Source organism: Odocoileus virginianus, chromosome 31 (genome assembly GCF_023699985.2).
Source record: "Odocoileus virginianus isolate 20LAN1187 ecotype Illinois chromosome 31, Ovbor_1.2, whole genome shotgun sequence".
Lineage (NCBI taxonomy): Eukaryota > Metazoa > Chordata > Mammalia > Artiodactyla > Cervidae > Odocoileus > Odocoileus virginianus.
In genome coordinates, this window is record NC_069704.1 from 26910750 (window position 1) to 26930079 (window position 19330).

Consider the following 19330-nt stretch of genomic DNA (forward strand, 5'->3'; position numbering starts at 1 on the left):
GAGCCTAAAAAAATTACAGACAGCACGGACTGGCAGGAAACAGGATAACTCTAAGCTGGGGCCAGCCAGCATGAATTTCCCTCATGTATCAGCTGTTTAACTTTGCAAACACCTTGCCATCTCTCCAGGCCTGAGTTTTTTCACTACTAGATGGGGATAATTTCTACCTATTTTCTAGTTTCTAGGTCTTTGAAGCCCAAATGAAATAATTTATGTGAATAAGTTTTGTAAATCAGAAAGCTATATACAAGTATCATGATATGCTATATCGTATCATTTTATGGTTAAAAATAAGTAAATTCATTTAGTTCCATAACCATGACAAAGAGTACACTTTATTTTGCTAGCTAGAAAATCTGACAATGTAAAAAATTAACTCATTTGGAAGAGCTGCAAGACTCTTTCATTAGCTAACACTAATGACAACAGTTTATAACATGATTTTAATTCTGTGAAACTGAATATATTTTAATTCTGTGAAATTGAATATATTTATATCAAGTAATATGATGAAAAATAAGTCTTTTCTTTTAATTATAGGAATTATACCTAGAAAATAACCAAATTGAAGAAATAACTGAAATTTCTTTTAATCATACCAGAAAGATCAATGTCATTGGATTACGTTATAATAAAATTGAAGAAAACAGAATTGCTCCTTTAGCCTGGATAAATCAAGAGTAAGTACATGCTACAGTTTGATGTTCATAGATGAATTCTTTTCCTTTGCCATTACTCAACAGGGTATGAAAATGGGTGAGTGAGAAAGATGACAGCATTCTTAGTGAACCTCCCCCTACCAAAAACTTGGCTATTTGCAAAGAGTTCAATTGTTCATGAAATAACTGACTTTAGGATAGCTATGGTCACTGCTGCTGTGGATAACCTGCAATGCACAAGTGCCAAGCGCAAGCAGCATGGCCTAAGGTCTGATCACTGTGCTGGTCTGCTGACCTCACAGGCAGTCATGAACTGTAAGTTTGATAATCCTCTACCCACAGAGAGGATTATAGTCTTTGCAGCTGAAGATGGAGAAGCTCTATACAGTCAGCAAAAACAAGACCTGGAGCTGACTATGTCTCAGATAATCAGTTCCTTATTGCAAAATTCAGGTTTAAATTGAAGAAAGTAGGGAAAACCACTAGGCCATTTGGGTATGACCTAAATTAAATCCTTTATGATTATACAGTGGAGGTGACAAATAGATTCAAGGGATCAGATCTGATAGACAGAGTACTTGAAGAACTATGGGCAGAGGTTTGTAACACTGCACAGGAGGTGTTGACCAAAACCATCCCCTCAAAAAGAAATGCAAGAAGGCAAAGTGGTTGTCTGAAAAGGACTTACAAATGGCTGAGAAGAGAAGCAAAAGGCAAAGGAGAAAAGGAAAGATATACTCAATTGAATGCAGAGTCCCAGAGAATAGAAAGGAGAGATAGGAAAGCCTTAAGTGAACAATGAAAAGAAATAGAGGAAAACAACAGAATGGGAAATACTAGAGATCTCTTCAAGAAAACTGGAGATACCAAGGGAAAGATGGGCACAATAAATGACAGAAATGGCAAGGACCTAACAGAAGCAGAAGAGATTAGAAGAGGTACCAAGAATATACAGAACTGTACAAAAAAGGTCTGAATGATTCAGATAACCATGATGGTGTGGTGACTCACCTGGAGCTAGATATCGTGGAATGTGATATCAAGTGGGCATTAGGAAGCACTACTACAAACAAAGCTAGTGGATGTAAAAAAAAAAAACCAAAAAACAAAGTTAGTGGATATGATGGAATTCCAGCTGAGCTATTTCAAATCCTAAAAGAGGATGCTGTTAAAGTGCTGCACTCAATACGCCAGCAAATTTGGAAAACTCAGCAGTGGCCACAGGACTGGAAAAGGTCAGTTTTCATTCCAATACCAAAGAATGTTCAAACTATCATACAATTTGCTCATTTCACATGCTAGCAAGGTAATGCTCAAAATCCTTCAAGATCGGCTTCAACAGTATGTGAACTGAGAACTTCCAGATGTACAAGCTAGATTTAGAAAAGGAAGAGTAACCAGAGATCAAATTGCCAACATCTGTTGGATCATAGAAAAATCAAGGAAATTCCAAAAACCCCACCTACTTCTGCTTCATTGGCTACACTAAAGCCTTTGGCTGTGTGGATCACAACTGAAAAATTCTTAAAGTGATGGGACTACCAGACCACCTTACCTGCCTCCTGAGAAACCTGTATGCAGGTCAAGGAGTAACAGTTAGAACTGAACATGGAACAATGGACTGGTTCCAAATCAGGAAAGAGTATGTCAAGGCTGTATACTGTCATCCTGCTTATTTAACTTATATGCAGAGTACATCATGTGAAAAGCCACGCTGGATGAATCACAAGCTGGAATCAAGATTGCTGGGAGAAATAACAACCTCAGATACACAGATGATTTAACTCTAGTGGCAGAAAGTGAAGAGGAACTAAAGAGCCTCTTGATGAAGGTGAAAGAGCAGAGTGAAAAAGCTGGCTTAAAACTCTAATTGAAAAACTAAGATCATGGCATCTAGTCCCATCACTTCATGGCAAATAGAAGGGGAAAAAGTGGAAACAATGACAGATTTTATTTTCTTGGGCTCCAAAATTACTGCAGACTGTGACTGAAGACAGAAAATAAAGACACTTCTTGGAAGGAGAGTTATGACAAACCTAGACAGTGTACTAAAAAGCAGAGACAGTACTTTGTCAACAAACATTTGTATAGTCAAAGCTATGGTTTTTCTAGTAGTCATGTATGGATGTGAGAGTTGGACCATAAAGAAGGCTGAGTGCCAAAGAATTGATACTTTAAATTATGGTACTAGAGAAGCCTTTTGAGAGTCCCTTGGACAGCAAGGAGATCAAACCAGTCAATCCTAAAGAAAATCAATCCTGAACATTCATTGGAAGCTGAAGCTCTAATACTCTGGCCACCTGATGTGGAGAGCCAACTCATTGGAAAAGACCCTGATGCTAGGAAAGACTGAAGGAGAGAGGAGAAGGTTCAACAGAGAATAAGATGACTGGATGGCAACACCGACTCAATGGACATGAGTTTGAGCCAACTCTGGGAGATTGTGAAGGACAGGGAAGCCTGGTGTGCTGCTGTCCATGTTATCACAAAGAGTCAGAGATGACTTAGAGACTGAACAACGATAGCAACAATACAGTTAGGAAGGAAGCTGCCCTTCTCCCTTTTTCTCCTCCCTCACCATTAGATTCTATACCACACTGTCTTCATTCCTTGATACTATTTCTCTATCTCAAGTCTTACAAAAGAGACTGAAGAATGCATGACCTGACAGAGAAAGCAAAAAACAGAGCCCACTTTCCTGGAGAGGAATCAATGGTCCCAGGCTGTAGCTCTCAGGGAGGTGCAAAGTGTCGAGGCCTTGCTTGCCAGGAGGGAGATGATCAGCTACACAGGGAAGCAGGGTCAGGCCGAGGGAGCAGGTGCCATCAGAGCAGATCTGAAGTCATGTCATGAGGGAATGAGGGATCTGAGTAGCATCGTGGGGCTAGGCATGTTTCAGAAGCAGGACACAGATGGAAAGAGACCTTGAGGGCCCTTTAGATTTAGCAGGATGTGGCAGTGGCAGGGCAACTGAGTCTTCAGCAAGTGAAAAATCTTCATGCAGTGGGCAGAAGCTGCAGGTGAGGCTCCTGAAAAAAGCCAGGGAGTTCACCACATTTCCCATATCTTCTGATTGGTTATCAACTTTTTCTAGATCTCTCATTCTTACCCCAAGTCCCAGATCCCAAGTTATCAGATCAAATGTGGAAGGAGAATACACAAACCTCTTACTGCTACTTCCTTGCTGGAACCAAGGATGATTGTAGGGATAGGGTTTTGATGTCAGCTAGAACTTTGGACTTTATTTCCAATATAAGTTATGCCTCAGAGATATTTGTGGGCCCTCTTTGGGTCTCAGCATTACCCCTAGGATATGAGATTCTTTTCTCTCAACTCTGGTGCTCCTCCATAAGACAGGAACTCAAGCAGCAATATCCTTGCAGGTAGATCACCATATAGCCACACTTGCACTGGGAACCATTACTAAACACTGAGTACTGGCACAAAAGCAGACAAGCATCCTGACTGGCTTGTCAAAACTTTGAGCTAACAGTCATGCCCTGATGCACCCACATTGTTTACTCTCTTCTAGAAATCTAGAATCAATAGACCTCTCCTACAACAAGCTCTACCATGTCCCCTCCTATCTACCCAAGTCGCTGCTGCACCTCGTACTCATTGGGAACCAGATCGAACGCATCCCTGGCTATGTGTTTGGTCACATGGAACCAGGCCTGGAATACCTGTACCTGTCATTTAATAAGCTTGTGGATGATGGCATAGACCGAGTCTCCTTCTATGGAGCTTACCATTCTCTGCGAGAGCTGTTTCTGGATCATAATGAATTAAAATCTATACCACCTGGGGTACAAGAAATGAAAGCACTACATTTCCTGAGACTGAACAACAACAAGATAAGGTAAATTTTGACTTTCTCAAGTATCCATTTAAATTGTCACGGGTGACAAAATATGATTAAATGACCATGACATAATGTCTGGAATTTAAAGAAAAAGTGGCAAGAGGTTGCATCAAACAACACTGGCACATTTAATGATTGTTGAAGTTGGATGATAATAAGTACATAAGGATTCATTATAGTTTTTCCCCTACTTTTCTATGTTTGCAAACTTCCATGTAAAATTTTTAAAAAATAGAGTATGACTACATAATACCTAGAATCTTAGAGACATTTTCAAGTGAGACTTCAAGGTCGAAGATTATGGTGCTGTTCCAACCTCCATACGTGATTTCAAACACACTGATCTGTGGAGCACAAAACCTAAGTGTATGCTAACATTAAAATTGCTTGCTTCTATCTAGATTTTTCTGAAAACAAAATCCTGAAAACATTTATTAAAACTCAGTTTCTTCACTTCTGAGGACACATTTTTCTGTGTGTGTTCTGTTTGCTGACTGAGTCATCCCCTCTGCTTATAAAGTATGGATGTCTCAAGATTAATCTGGGACACTTTCTTAGTGCAGCCAATGAGGACGACAGATCCTTGAGCTCTGTGGTCCTGTCTTTGAAGATTATATTCTTTATTCTTTTACCTAACTCTAAAATTCCAAACACAAACTTCTAAAAGATAAAACAGAGAGTCAAGTTTATAGGGGAAGTGGTGGGGATGGGGAGGGCTTTATAATCAGAGTATAAATTTTTTGGCTAAGATAATCCCTAGGTTGTGCCATATGGTTCTTATTGTATTTTATCAGGAGGCATAAAATATCCCACTTCTGGTGGGATACAAGTGGCAATGGTATGATATCTCCATCATAACCTTTCTCCTCCACCACTGAACCAATGGTTTTTTTTAACTCATGATGACACTTGCTTGCATCTGTTATTTCCTTCGGGGTAACAAAAAGGTGAATTTCTATTTTTGTCATTCTTTCCACATTTATTAAATGGAATTCCTCTGTAACCTGGAGAAGGGAATGGCAACCCACTCCAGTATTCTTGCTGGGAGAATCCCATGGACAAAGGAACCTGATGGGCTGTAGTCCATGGGTTGCAAAGAATCAGACACGACTGAGTGACTAAGCACATTCCTCTGTAAATAATATTTTCTTATCAGCAAGGGCAAGTTCTTTACTCTGAGAGGTAAGATAAACGCTCAGTTCTTTCCTTTAAATTGCCCATCATGGTAAGAAGCTGGTTACAAATTTGTAACTATGTGAGGTGATGCATATTAACTTATGGTGGTGATCATTTCAACCAAAAACACATACACACACACACACACACACACACACACACACATACATCTAATCATTATGTTGTATACTTGAAACTAATACAATGTCATGCCAATCTTATCTTTATAAAATTGTAAAAAATTATACATATGCATTAACCATGGATGAAAAAGACTATAAAAGACTTAAAAAATTTGATAGTGACTGTCTCAGGAAAAAAAAAAAGAAGTTGCTGCCTGAATATTTTTGTTTTATTACTTTGTTTCTGGCCTTCTCTCTTTCTCTGGAGACTCAATATGAATTTATGGCTTTATATATTAAGAATGTTTCCATCAGTTGCAACTGCTGTTCTTAACTGTCTCATCTTCAGCTGAGCTCCTTTGAGCTGGCTCCTGAGTCCTTGGACGGGCCTCCATAGATCTTGGATGGCTCACTTTTACATTCCCCACTACAGACCAATGCCAGCCTTCTTCCAAAAAGCCCTAGCTCCTCTCACTGGGGAATAGTGTTCAGAGGCCCCAGTCTGGGCACCAGGCATCTTCCTTTTAAATGTATTTTTAGTCTCAAGGCCTTTCAGTGGACTGCCAGAAATATGCATTTTTGTTAAAAAAGAACAAAAACAGTTCATACTGATATTCCCAAATCAAATTTACCATTATAGGCTGATGTATGGTGGAGGCCAATACACTATTGTAAAGCAATTATCCTCCAATTGAAAAAAAAAAAAAGCAAAAGCAAAAAAAAAATTACCATTATAGAGAAATCCTTCTGATGTAGACTTATCTTAAACTGAAAATCTAGGTTTCCAACAATAACTTACATTTATTACCTTACAACATGTAAACCTATTTTGTAAGGTAATAAATGCATACCATTATTACGACTAACAGCAAAAGTATTTAATTACGTTTATTATGTTTTTGGTAGTTCTATTTGTCCTTTGAATATGTTCCATGGAGTATGTATAGCTTAAGCACAGTAGTTTTCTCTGTAACAGTATGTCAACAATTTAATATTCAGATAGGTCTTTAGTTTGCTTTCAGTTCAGTTGCTCAATCGTGTCCAACTCTTTGCAACTCCATGGATTGCAGCACACCAGGCTTCCCTGTTCATCACCAACTCCCGGAGCTTGCTCAAACTGATATCCATCAAGTCAGTGATGCCATCCAACCATCTCACCCTCTGTCATCCCCTTCTCCTCCTGCCTTCAATCTTTCCCAGCATCAGGGTCTTTTCTAATGAGTCAGTTCTTCACATCAGGTGGCCAAAGTACTGGAGTTTCAGCTTCAGCATCAGTCCTCCCAATGAATATTCAGGACTGATTTCCTTTAAGACTGACTGGTTTGCTCTTGCAGTCCAAGGGACTCTCAAGAGCCTTCTCCCACACTACAGTTCAAAAGTTTTTTAGGAATTGCTACTTTCTACAAAATATTTTTCTATGCCTATTCCTTATACTGTATTCCATCCTTCTCCTTTGATTAAATTTTTAAATTAATTTCCTGTTGATGATTCCAGTGTTATTTTTGAAACTGCTAAGCATACACATTCATATTCCATACCCCCTCAGAATTATTATATAAATTATCATACAGAAGTATTATTCTTCTGTGAAATAAGCAGAATAAGTACTATTCTTTTCTCTTTTCTAGTCTTTACTTTAAAAAATTTTCAGTATATCCTGAATATCACTCCATATCAGTATGTAGAAAATTTCCTCTTTCCTTTTAACAACTGAATAGTACTATTAGGTGGGAACTTTATTTAACCAGTTTCTTACTGATAGACATTTGATTGTTTTCACTTCTTTATACTATAAATAATGTCACAATGTGTAACTCTGTTCAAATATAATTTTGTATTTCCCAATCTAACTTTGGGATAAATCCCTAGAAACGGAATTGCTGAGTGAAAGGAATAAAACGAATATGTAATTTTGCTACATACTGCCAGATTCCTTTCCATGGGGCTGAACAGTTATGAATTCCCTTCAGTGATGCTTGATCCTATACAACTTTATCATCAGAACATGTGAATGAGCTTTGATTTGTTCTGTGGGGAGGTGGAAAAATCTGATAAGTGAGAGTGGCATGCCAGTATCATTTCAATTTAATTTTTCTTGTCATAAATGAAATTAAGCATCCTTTTATGTTCACATGTCATTTCATTTTCTCATCTGTAAACTGGTTACCAGGTATCTTTTGTTTTCTGATTTCTCTAGCCTCCTAGACTTTTAGGTCTTTGTAAAGTAGCCCTTTATTTAAGTTGCAAACACTTTCTCCTACTTTGCGATTTGTCTTTTACCTTTGCATTAAAAAAAAAAACTGTAGCCAGTTTTTTAATCTTTTCTTCTAGTGCTTCTGGTTTCTGAGTCACACATAGGAAGATTTCTCCCTCCCTACTGGGGTATAACCATGCTTTATTCTATCACTTCTATGACTTTATTTTTTCATATGTAGATCTTTGATTATTTGGAATTTTTTCTTGTAATAAGACAAGGATCCAATTTTATTTTAACTCCTAAATTATGAAGGTGGAATATTACTTCAATCCTTTATGACCTGCATGTCTATTTTTCCTTAGGAATATTCTTCCAGAACAAATCTGCAATGCTGAAGAAGATGATGATTCGACCCTGGAACATCTTCATCTTGAAAACAACTACATTAAAACAAGAGAAATATCATCCTATGCATTTTCATGCATAAGATCATATTCAAGTATTGTTCTTAAACCACAAAATATCAAGTAACTCCAAGTTTTTGTCACTTGTAAATAATACTCATATATCTGATTTAGTAGCATTTTCCTCAATAAGAGATATAATGTCATATTAAAATGTCATTATGCTAGTCAACCTGATTCACCACTGCACAGGACAACTAAACACATATGTACAAGGTTTAGTCTTTAACAGTTTTAGTGAAGCTCTCAGTTTCACACTCTAGAAACAAGCCATCTTGTTGCAAACCTTTCTCACAAGAATAGGATGCTGTGTGCTGCTGAAGTAGACGGGAGAGAATCTGCAAATAAATACGCCCTTTACAACAGACCACAGAATTTCTATTAGCTAAGAACTCCCTAAGTCTCTTAAAAAAGTATGTGTGTTATGGTTCAAGACCAAGAAGTGGATGGCTGGAAAAAATAATAGCTAGAATTTATGAACTAATGTTCTGTTTATTATTCTGTTAAAGCAAAAATTTATTAATTTTCTATAAGTAATTAAGACCCTATAATACAATTATTGATATAAATAAACTTAATCATTGGCTTAGCTTTAGTTCCTTCTATTAATTAGATAAATAGAATTAAAATATAATTACTATAAAGTTAATTTCCTGGTCTTGAGAATTATACTATGGTTAAGTATGTGCTTATTAACATTAGGGAAAGCTGGGAGAAGGGTATATGTGAATTCTGTATGATTTTTGTAATTTCTCTGTAAGTCTAAAAAGTTTAACAGTATTTTAAGATCACCCTCATAATTATTTGCTCAATCAAAAGATTTATGGAAAGCAGCGGAGTTTGCTTAAAATATAAGTTAACTACCCTTGACTAAACCTTGTAAATATAAACCTAATGCATACATTTAAAAAACTTTTCCCTCTCTGGTCATTGTTAACATCTCTTATCTTTGACCTAATTTGCTCAAATGTATCTTTTTACTCAATATAACATATAGCTATCAGTATTCATTATGTAGTAGATCCTAACAAAATCATATCATATATTAAAATTTTCATTATATAATGATATCTTACCTTTATTTCTAAAATAATTTGTAAAAGACACATATAGAAACCATGTTGATTTTTCTTGTTACTCTCAGTTTTGTACCCTGAAAAAACACCAGATTAGGAACTTAATTTCTAATCTTGGCCCTGTTGGGCAGATTACTCTAATTTTTCAAACTTTAGTTATTTAATCTTTTAATCGTTCTCCCACAATTCTGAGAGCCTTTCAGCCCCACTTCACAGAGCTGTTACGAGAACCAGAGAAGAATAAAATATTTGGGAAGTGTGATATGCATAGTGAGTATACTTAATATTGCCAAGCTTTCATATAAAATTGATAGTAAACAGCATATTCAATCAAAGTTGATTATTACTTGGGCAGCTTTCAAGATGTAGAAGTTTGATTTACCCCATTTAAGATAATGTTATTTCTAAGCCCCCTTTCTTAACATATAGGCTTTTGAGATCACAAAATGAACAAGAATAATAATATGATACAGACTGTTAGAATCAAGCATCAAAGGCTTAAGCCAGGTGGTTAAGAAGAGAAATAAAATCTTATGGAACAAAAAGTTGAGATTTATAACCAGTTTAGATATGTAGGAGCTTTACTAACTTAAACTGGCCAAGTTGAATGAAAAGAGACAAATAACAGGAAGATATGGGTATTTGTTTAACTTAACAAGAAGCTTTGTGCTGTTTGAATATAAATGCATCAATGTAAATGATTTAAAGCAACTTAAACAGTAAACAAGATTACAGTCAGAGGGGACTCAAACCAAATAAAGTGAGTCAAAAGAATCAGAATCCTAGACAACAGAGATGAATACTGAAGCATTCTTGCATTAATTTGTCATTCTGATTTTAATCAGATGTGTCCCAGATGCTGTTTTAGAGAGAAAGGGATGAAGAGATCAGATGAGGTCTCTGCTCTCTGGGAATGTGTGGTGTTTTACGGCCATAAGCAGGAGATCAAACAGACAATCAAATCAACAAGTCAAGTGTGATGAAATCAGTACAACAGGGTGGTGATGTAATAAAGTATGTTGGGGTCCCAAGGCCCCTCTGCCTAGGCCTAGGGGTATTCCCAGATTGTGGGTCTCTAGAGTGTGCAAATAGCAAAAGCTGCAATAAGACACTGCAATCCCCAGAAGGCTTGGAGTAACACTAGACCCAGGCACACACTGAGACCCTAATGTGCACTGAGATACACCCTGTTGGGAGAAGAATCTCTAGAAAGGTGAAAAATCAGAATGACTGATGGAAGCTTTGTTCTTAAGTTGGAAGATGTTTTTAATTCTACTGATTATATAACTTAAAATATGAAATATATCTAGTATTGAACTTGTTTGCTTTGAAACTTTATAATGCCCTGGATAGAAGCTTTAATTTCATTTTTTAAAAGTGATAAATGTCCATATAGCAAACACCGTTCATGATATATAATGTTTATATAATGTATAACAAAGAGGTGTTCTGTTTGGCTTCAGAAGTATACTGTAATTACTAACACAGATGTATACTAAGGAAATCCTGGCCCACTCATGGTCTGAAAATATTTAACAGCGTGTCATCTTTGCATATATGTACAGGATATACTAACTATACTTTCAATTTTGAGATTTGGCTTATTGTAGATTAAGGTATTTCAAAAAGCATTAAAGATATGATGTAGTTAAAGAAACCTATAGCCTAGAATTATAAGGAAATAATTACACCAAGAATCAGGACATCTGGGTACCCATCTTGGTCTTCAGTAATTATGCAGTCATTTTACTTTTCTGAGATCACTTGATTCAACTGCAAAATAGCATTCTTGGAACACATCAATGGTTTTCAAGCATGGCTCATTAGGACTTCACGGTGCCCTGGGGAGGAAGCGTCCTTGAGAGAGGAAGTACACAGACTCCCTTCAGACAAAACAGCTTTGCTACCATCAGAAAGGGTTAGCTGACACTGTTCCTGTCTGCCTCCCCAGCTCCCCTTATGTCTTGAAACCAATAGACGAGGTACTATAAATCACACATCAAGTTATAAAAGCCATAAAGAACATTCAGCCAAAGCTCCTGGTCCTTATCCTCTCCTCAGCTCCTCCTATACTTTTCAGAGAACTTCACTGGAGAGCTTTGGCCTGAAGAAACATTTCTGTTACAAGGATTACAGCTGCCTGAACAGAGCCAACCTCTGGGTATGCCAGGACAAGGAAGCTTAGTAGATGTGTCTGTTCCTTTGGAGCTCCAGCACCATAGTGGGAATCAGCCCTGAGCACCTCTGCCACAACTGAAGACTGCTGACCTCTGACCTAAAACACCCTGAAAGGCAGTTAGCGTGAGTGCATGTTCTATGGGATGGGTACAACGTGGCAGTGCTGCTGCATGCACAGATTGGGATCACATCTTTGTCTCTGCCAGACTGCGTGACTCCCTATGGAGCAGGCAGGTTAGGAAGCCCCCAGCATCCTGAGGGTGAATGTGCGGCACTTGGGAACAACAGGGAGTATGTGACTGAGCCTGGACTTAACATGCATCTGCTGAATGCAGTCCTGAAAGTGGAAAGTCTGGACACCTGAGAGTGGGCAGGTGCACCCATAAATCTGAGGGTGCAGGGCGGCTGGTTTGGCAGGTGCTGTCAACAGGATTGAGAAGATACAACACTGTCTCCTTGGGCTTTTACTGTCAAGTGACTCTACAGACATCCCTTAGGAATTGGGCTTGAGAGGTTAAAGTTAACTATTCCTAGGGATGACTTCTTCTATTAACATGGAAAACACCACCCACAACACGAGTTGAAATTTGCCTCTAGTCCACATTGACACCATTAAGAGCAGTAAGGTTGATTGCCTCATTCACACAGAAGAATGATTATTCGAGTAACTGTTCAAACTGTGTAGTCAAAACCTTTAAGTTCACTGGAAAGTGTTAATAAACTATAATGCTTGTCTCAAGATAATTTTAGATTTGGTATACGGAAATTTAGCCACAGACGATGGGTATATAGCTAAATTAGGATAAAATCCCCAATTTTTACTGGTGCCACAGAGTGCTATAGACAAAAATGGTTTTCCTGAATTGACAAATTTAGATTAGGAGTAATAAAGAAGTCGGTGGTATATATGGTATAGGAAATAACTAGTACTGACTTTGGAGGAGAAAAGATCTGTAGGCTTAAACTGGGGATGAAATTTGAATCAGTTGAGGGGAAAGGAATAACTGACTGAAACAAATAGGCATGAGCCAAGCATAGTTGAGGTTCACCAGCGGAGGAGAGACCATACAGGAAATAAGAGGCTTGGGATGGCTTGGAAGGCCCATAGGAGGAGACCATGCTTACTGCAATGAGAAATATAGGACACCACCAAAAAACTCTGAAGAGAGGTGTATGAAAGTAATGAAGGGAAAAGAGCCACCATTCTAATAATCTAGAAATAGAATAAGAGGGACCCACTCAGCATAGGTGACAGGAGGAACAAGCAGAAACAGGGATAGGTATGACAGAGACTTGAAAGGAAGAAAAAAAAATTGCTGGAGATTAAGTCTGAAGGCAAGCTTGCCATATTTGTCATCTTCTGAGGGGCTCAATCTCAGAAGGACATTATGAACCATGAATAATTGAGAATATGCATGCGTGCATGGCAAGTTGCTTCAGTCGTGTCCAACTCTTTGTGACCCTATGGACTGTAGCCTGCCAGGCTCCTCTGTCCATGGGATTCTCCAGGCAAGAATACTGGAATGTCTTGCCATGGACTCCTCCAGGGGATCTTCCTGACCCAGGGATTGAACCTGTGTCTCCTGCATCATAGGCAGATTCTTTATCACTGAGCCACCGGGAAGTCCAATAGAGAATATATTAAAAATAAAATGAACTGATTGAAGGGAGGGGACATGTGCATACCTATGGCTGATTATGTTGATGTATGGCAGAAACCAATTCAAAATTGTAAAGCAATTATCCTCCAAATAAAAATAAATAAATTTTAAAAAATGAACTGACTGATTGTAAAAAGGAAGAGAAGAAAAGAAAAAAGAAAAGGGAAGTAGTGATCTACCATGCAAGGGATACAAAGAAGAGAAAAGAAGATAAAAAGGAGAATTTCTCTGAGTCTCAGTGATGCTGCTGAGAAAGAGACAGTTTGGGTGAGAATATGCTGAAGTTTGGAGGTGTCACCATGGAATTTAGGCAGGAGGACGGGAATGCACTCAGCTGGAGGGGAATCTGAAGGAAAGGTTACAATGAGGAGTGGATGAAGAGAAGGGCAGAAGCAGAACCCTAATGGGTACCAACTTTCAATTTCAAGGGGAATAAGTTTACTATATGGCTGCATCTGACTTGAGCCATATGATCTGACCTCAAGGAGCTTCCAAGGCACAAGGCAAGCTGTGTCTAGAAGCCCAGCTCCTCAGGAAGTGACTCCTCCCTTCGGTACTTGGCATCTGTCTCACCAACCTCCTGACAGACAGGTGCGGTATTATGAGTTAGGTCTGCACTGATTATTTATTCACAATGTAGGATGTTGTACAGTAGATTGGTAGAAGGTATATCATGTTTTCCTAAAAGATTGTAAAACTTAAAATAAGAGACAATTCATTTCTTGAATCCCTATATTCTGTGTATAGAGTAGGTACTAATAGAACTGTTGATCCCTCAGTTTAAACGATCAGCTCATGAGTTGTCCAAAGTTGACATTAATACTACCCCTAAACAAAACAAAAAGAAATGTGCAAAATTTAAGGATTTTTAAAGGAAAAGTGATAAAGATTTATATACAGTCATATAATTAGTAAGGAATAATTTCTTATTAATATTCTCTAACATGGACATTAGAAGGCAGAGTATATTTTATAAAAAAATAAGTCATGCTTTGACAACTGATTGTTCTCCATAACAGCAATACTGACAATGTTTTCCAAAGCCATCATTTAAACAACATGAATTACTAGGTTCATAGATGCTGACATGAAAGAATAAAATACTCAAGTTTTGCTGTTTAAGTGAAACCTCAAAGGACTGGGTAAACCCTCTATGATATCTATTTCACCTCTTTCCCTTATTTAGAAAACAGAAAGTTTCCTCATAGGAGAAGTATTTACAAATTGGTAATGACTGAATTATTCATCTGTCCATAGTTTAATATGAATTCAACTTAAAATTCAAAAATATTAAAAGCATTTTGGAGTTGCAAAGAGTTGCACATGACTGAGAGAGTAACACACACACACGTATGAAAATAGATGTTTCTGGCCAGCTCTCACCTATACCAGATGATGCCTGGGGGCCTTAAACCCTAGAAGTCTATGATAAATGAAGTTCATCTCTTGCAATGAAAAAACAAGAACGAGTATCTTGGGTCTGAAACTGGAATCCTTATTAGCTGTGGACATGGTCAAGTTATTTAGACTCTGATTTCCAGTTTCCTTGCCCATGAAATTGAGGAGAGTATCTGCCTCCCAGGGCATCTGTGAAGGTTAAATAAGGTGATGTCCACAACAGTACTGAGCACAGGGTGGACGTCAGATGTCTCTCCATTCCTTCAAGGATAGGTGCTGGGAACCCAGAAGGTAGGAAAGTTTGGTGACTTATTCAAGGCTGCCAGGTCTCATAATATGGTAGATATTAGTAATTTAAGGAAACGATTCCTTAGATTGTGATACATACTGGAGAAGGGAATGGGCCTCTTACAGTAGAGCAGGGGTCAGACAATGCTCTCTATAGAGGGCTGGGCTCATGGGGGACCCTGCAGCCACGTCAGCAGCTCTCTTGAGCTTGGGGGCCTCTGTGCTATGTCACTGCACGCTAACATCCATTGCACAGAGTGGAATGAAACCAGCTTAGAACATGTTATAAATGCAGTGTGAAACCAAAACTCAAAGAATCTAAACTACTTATTGTCATAGATATGGGAGTAGATGAGAAGATTAAAAAAATCCTGATTATAGGAAAGAAAAGTAATTTTGACTTACAAGTGTGATTTACTATAATAACATAAAACTAAAAAAAAAAAAAAAAAAGGGAGAAAAACTGTATTTAAAATAGCCAAACGAGTGTGGAGAAAAGGGAACCCTCTTACACTGTTGGTGGGAATGCAAATTAGTACAGCCACTATGGAAAACAGTGTGGAGATTTCTTAAAAAGCTGGAAATAGAACTGCCATATGACCCAGCAATCCCACTTCTGGGCATACACACCAAGGAAACCAGATCTGAAAGAGACACCTGCACCCCAATGTTCATCGCAGCACTGTTTATAATAGCCAGGACATGGAAGCAACCCAGATGCCCATCAGCAGACAAATGGATGAGGAAGCTGTGGTACATATACACCATGGAATATTACTCAGCCATTAAAAAGAATTCATTTGAATCAGTTCTAATGAGATGGATGAAACTGGAGCCCATTATACAGAGCGAAGTAAGCCAGAAAGATAAAGACCATTACAGTATACTAACACATATATATGGACTTTAGAAAGATGATAACGATAACCCTATATGCAAAACAGAAAAAGAGACTCAGATGTATAGAACAGACTTGTGGACTCTGGGAGAAGGCGAGGGTGGGATGTTTCAAGAGAACAGCAGTGAAACATGTATATTATCTAGGGTGAAACAGATAACCAGCCCAGGTTGGGTACATGAGACAAGTGCTCGGGCCTGGTGCACTGGGAAGACCCAGAGGGATCGGGTGGAGAGGGAGGTGGGAGGGGGGACTGGGATGGGGAATACATGTAAATCCATGGCTAACTCATTTCAATGTATAACAAAAACTACTGTAATGATGTAAAGTAATTAGCCTCCAACTAATAAAAATAAATGGAAAAAAAAAAAAAAAAGTATTGGCAAGACAATGGAGATAAAAAAAAAAAAAATAGCCAAACGAGAAGACTACTTGATCAATAAACCTGTCCTGCAGATGGATTCCTACTGCAGAGGTAATCCGCAAGTGGGTCTCCAGGGATATAGTAAGAGTCTGCATGGAAGCCTTGGCCAGGTGCAGCATGCTCTGGGCAGATGGTCCTGGGGTGTTTAAGTATTAATTATTCTTGTGACATCAGCTCTGATTAAACCTACTGCAACAGACCCAGAGGCATTGGTGAAAGACTTTTAGAGGAACTAAAATCTATGTAAATAGTGTAGTTATGTGTTAGTGTACATTTCATCCTATATGTCTTAAACAACACTTTGGCATATTATAAAATATTACTGACATGTCTTTGCTTCAACATGAACAGGAAGAGTTGAAACTATGTCACATTGAAATTTGGTCTGTCACAGGCTGTTATTTGCAAAGAGGTGAATATTTCTAATTAGATTAATAGAGCTTAGTGATTACACAACTAAAGAATAAATGACATGATTATTTCTTCTTTGACATTATGTTTCCTTTTCTACAAGAAAACGGATTAAAAAAAACTTACAGTCTAGCGTATTTTTCCCTTTGCACAAAATGTGAAGAATGTGAATCCACACAAGGGAAAGTGGACTGTATTAAAAATAACATGTGATTGCACTAAACACATATTAGTTTGGAAATGAAAAGGAATACATCATGTTACTAGAATGTCATGGTGTGTTTCTAAGTAACAGAATCTCTGTGGTCAAATAAACTTACATTAAACTAACAGATTAATGTAAGATACAAGAAAATCGTTTTATAAATTGGAAACTGCTGAAAGTTCATTTGCTTTACATAAGTTGAGAATTACATTCACAATTATCAAATTTATACATGAACTGTCTTAAATATTAACTAGTGTGTGATACTCAGAATAAAGAATGCATTGAAAATTGTAAATCTACTCTAGGTCAGTAGTTCTAAGTTCTAAACTATTTGAAGAATGGACCTACCCTTTGAAGATATGATCAAAACTCTGTTGGCTCTTCTATGCAGAAAAATACACAAACACTCCGCATATATCAACAGACTCACAAAACCCACCCTAAATGTAGAATAAGACCTTAATTAGCTTAAAATAAATTTTACATGTAAATATTTCACTGCAGGTAAGGATAAATCAGAGTTAAAATTAATTTAAGGCAACTTATTTACCACAACTTATTCCCTTATTTCCCACAACTATTTAGCATTTATTCCCCATTTATTTAGTCATATTTTTAATGGCCATAGAAACGTTGAAAGAACACAATGAACATCTATATATCTTCACCTGTATTCACCAACTAATATTTCGTCACCTTTGCTCTATCTTTCTCACTCTTCCCACATTCACATCTATACACATATATGTATTTGTGGGGTACAGAGGCTGGCCCATTTGATTGTGAGCTGCAGATATAACATGCTGCCCCCGTGCTTCAGGATGAGTCTCCTAAGAACAAGGATATTTTCTTACATAGCCATGAAACAATGATCACATTCTCTTACATTGTCAAATCCCAGAAATTTAATACTGATTTAGTATCAACATCCTGTCCATATCCAGAGTTCCCCAACTGTACCAACAATGTCCAAATCGCTGTGTGTGGTGTAGATTTAATGGCTCAAGATCTAATCACAGTTCATTTGCCTTTAGTCTCTAATAATCTAGAGTAGCAACTGCCAGTCTATATGTTTCACTCCTTCACTTTTTGAAGGGATTCCAAGCCAGCTACCATGTAGAATGTCCCCTAATATACATTTGTCTGATTGTTTAGATTTAGGATATTTTTGGCAAGAATCCCACATAGGTGATATCATGTACTTCCTTTTGTATCACATCAGGAAGCACAAAATGTTGGGCTGGCCTGTTATTGGTGATGCTGAGGCATTTGGTTAAGGTGGTATCTTCATCTCCTTGTAATTAAGAAATATCCTACAAAGTAAGACTTTAGGTCTGTGTGAATATCATGCCATCCAATAACATTTCATTTAGTGGCTTTTAGCTCCTATTGAAGTTCTTTGCCTAAATCAGTGACTATAAGTTTCACAGTGGTGACTTTCTAATTCTATGGTTCCTTCTGTACTCATTAGTTGGCATTCCTCTACAGAAGAAGCCGTGACCCTTTTGACCCTCTTTCCTTGTTACAATAAAAAGGATTTTGCATTTGATGTGTTATAATCCATTGCTACCCTTATTCTATGAGGTTCGTAAAGAGTCGGACACGACTGAGCGACTGAACTGAAGTGAACTCAAACTATGCCTTTACTCAAGCTTCCGTATTCTGTTCACAAGTCCGCAGTAATCTCTGTGTGCTTTTGTGCCTGCGGGTATGATGTTTCAGGCATACCTGACAATTCCATGGTCCTGATCTGTTACTTGACATTTTTCTCAGGAGCCTTGCTCCTTCTAATGAAAAGTGGACCTTAGCAACACAGATTTGGAAGTTAGATGCACTCACTGCTTTTCAGTCTTCTCAGAGGAAAGTGGTGGAAAATTTATTTAAAAGAAAATCATTACTTATACTCATTCCTGAAAGCAAACTGACCTGTGAGCCATTATCTGAAAATATTTGATACCCACATTTTTATAAATCCAACTCATTTAAAATGACTATTTATGGCATTAATTCATTTTTAGAGGAAAACATTCAACAGGATGATTGCAGGTTGTAGAAGTGAGTCCTGAGCAACACGGGGTATAGGAGAATGATAGGTGAAAGCCAGGGACCAGAATCCCATCTGAAGAGGACCACTGCCAAGAGCTCACTCATCTGCTGGAATGGCACAGAAATTCAGTGCAGTCTTTTCCAAATTGAACTTTAAAAATATGGTAAATCTGGCCTTCGATGTAAATTTCCTGTTTTTAAAAAATAAGATATGCTCCGAACAAACCACAGCTGTGGGCTGGAAACTGTCCATGGGTCATGA

The 19330-nt window shown here is 37.8% G+C and overlaps 2 protein-coding genes across 4 annotated transcripts in view; one reads left to right on the forward strand and one right to left on the reverse strand.

Moving 5' to 3' along the window:
• The window catches only part of ECM2 (extracellular matrix protein 2), a 38334-nt gene extending 27121 nt beyond the window's left edge, over positions 1-11213 (forward strand). For all 3 annotated transcript variants that reach the window (XM_020883137.2, XM_020883138.2, XM_020883139.2), the window contains exons 8-10: positions 541-680; positions 4192-4518; positions 8379-11213. In XM_020883137.2, coding sequence (XP_020738796.1) covers positions 541-680; positions 4192-4518; positions 8379-8547 — 636 coding nt within the window. In that variant the 3' untranslated portion in view covers positions 8548-11213. The remainder of the gene's footprint in view (positions 1-540; positions 681-4191; positions 4519-8378) is intronic.
• CENPP (centromere protein P) overlaps positions 1-19330 on the reverse strand; it is a 225490-nt gene that overhangs the window by 67174 nt on the left and 138986 nt on the right. The gene's annotated exons all lie outside the window — the stretch shown is intronic.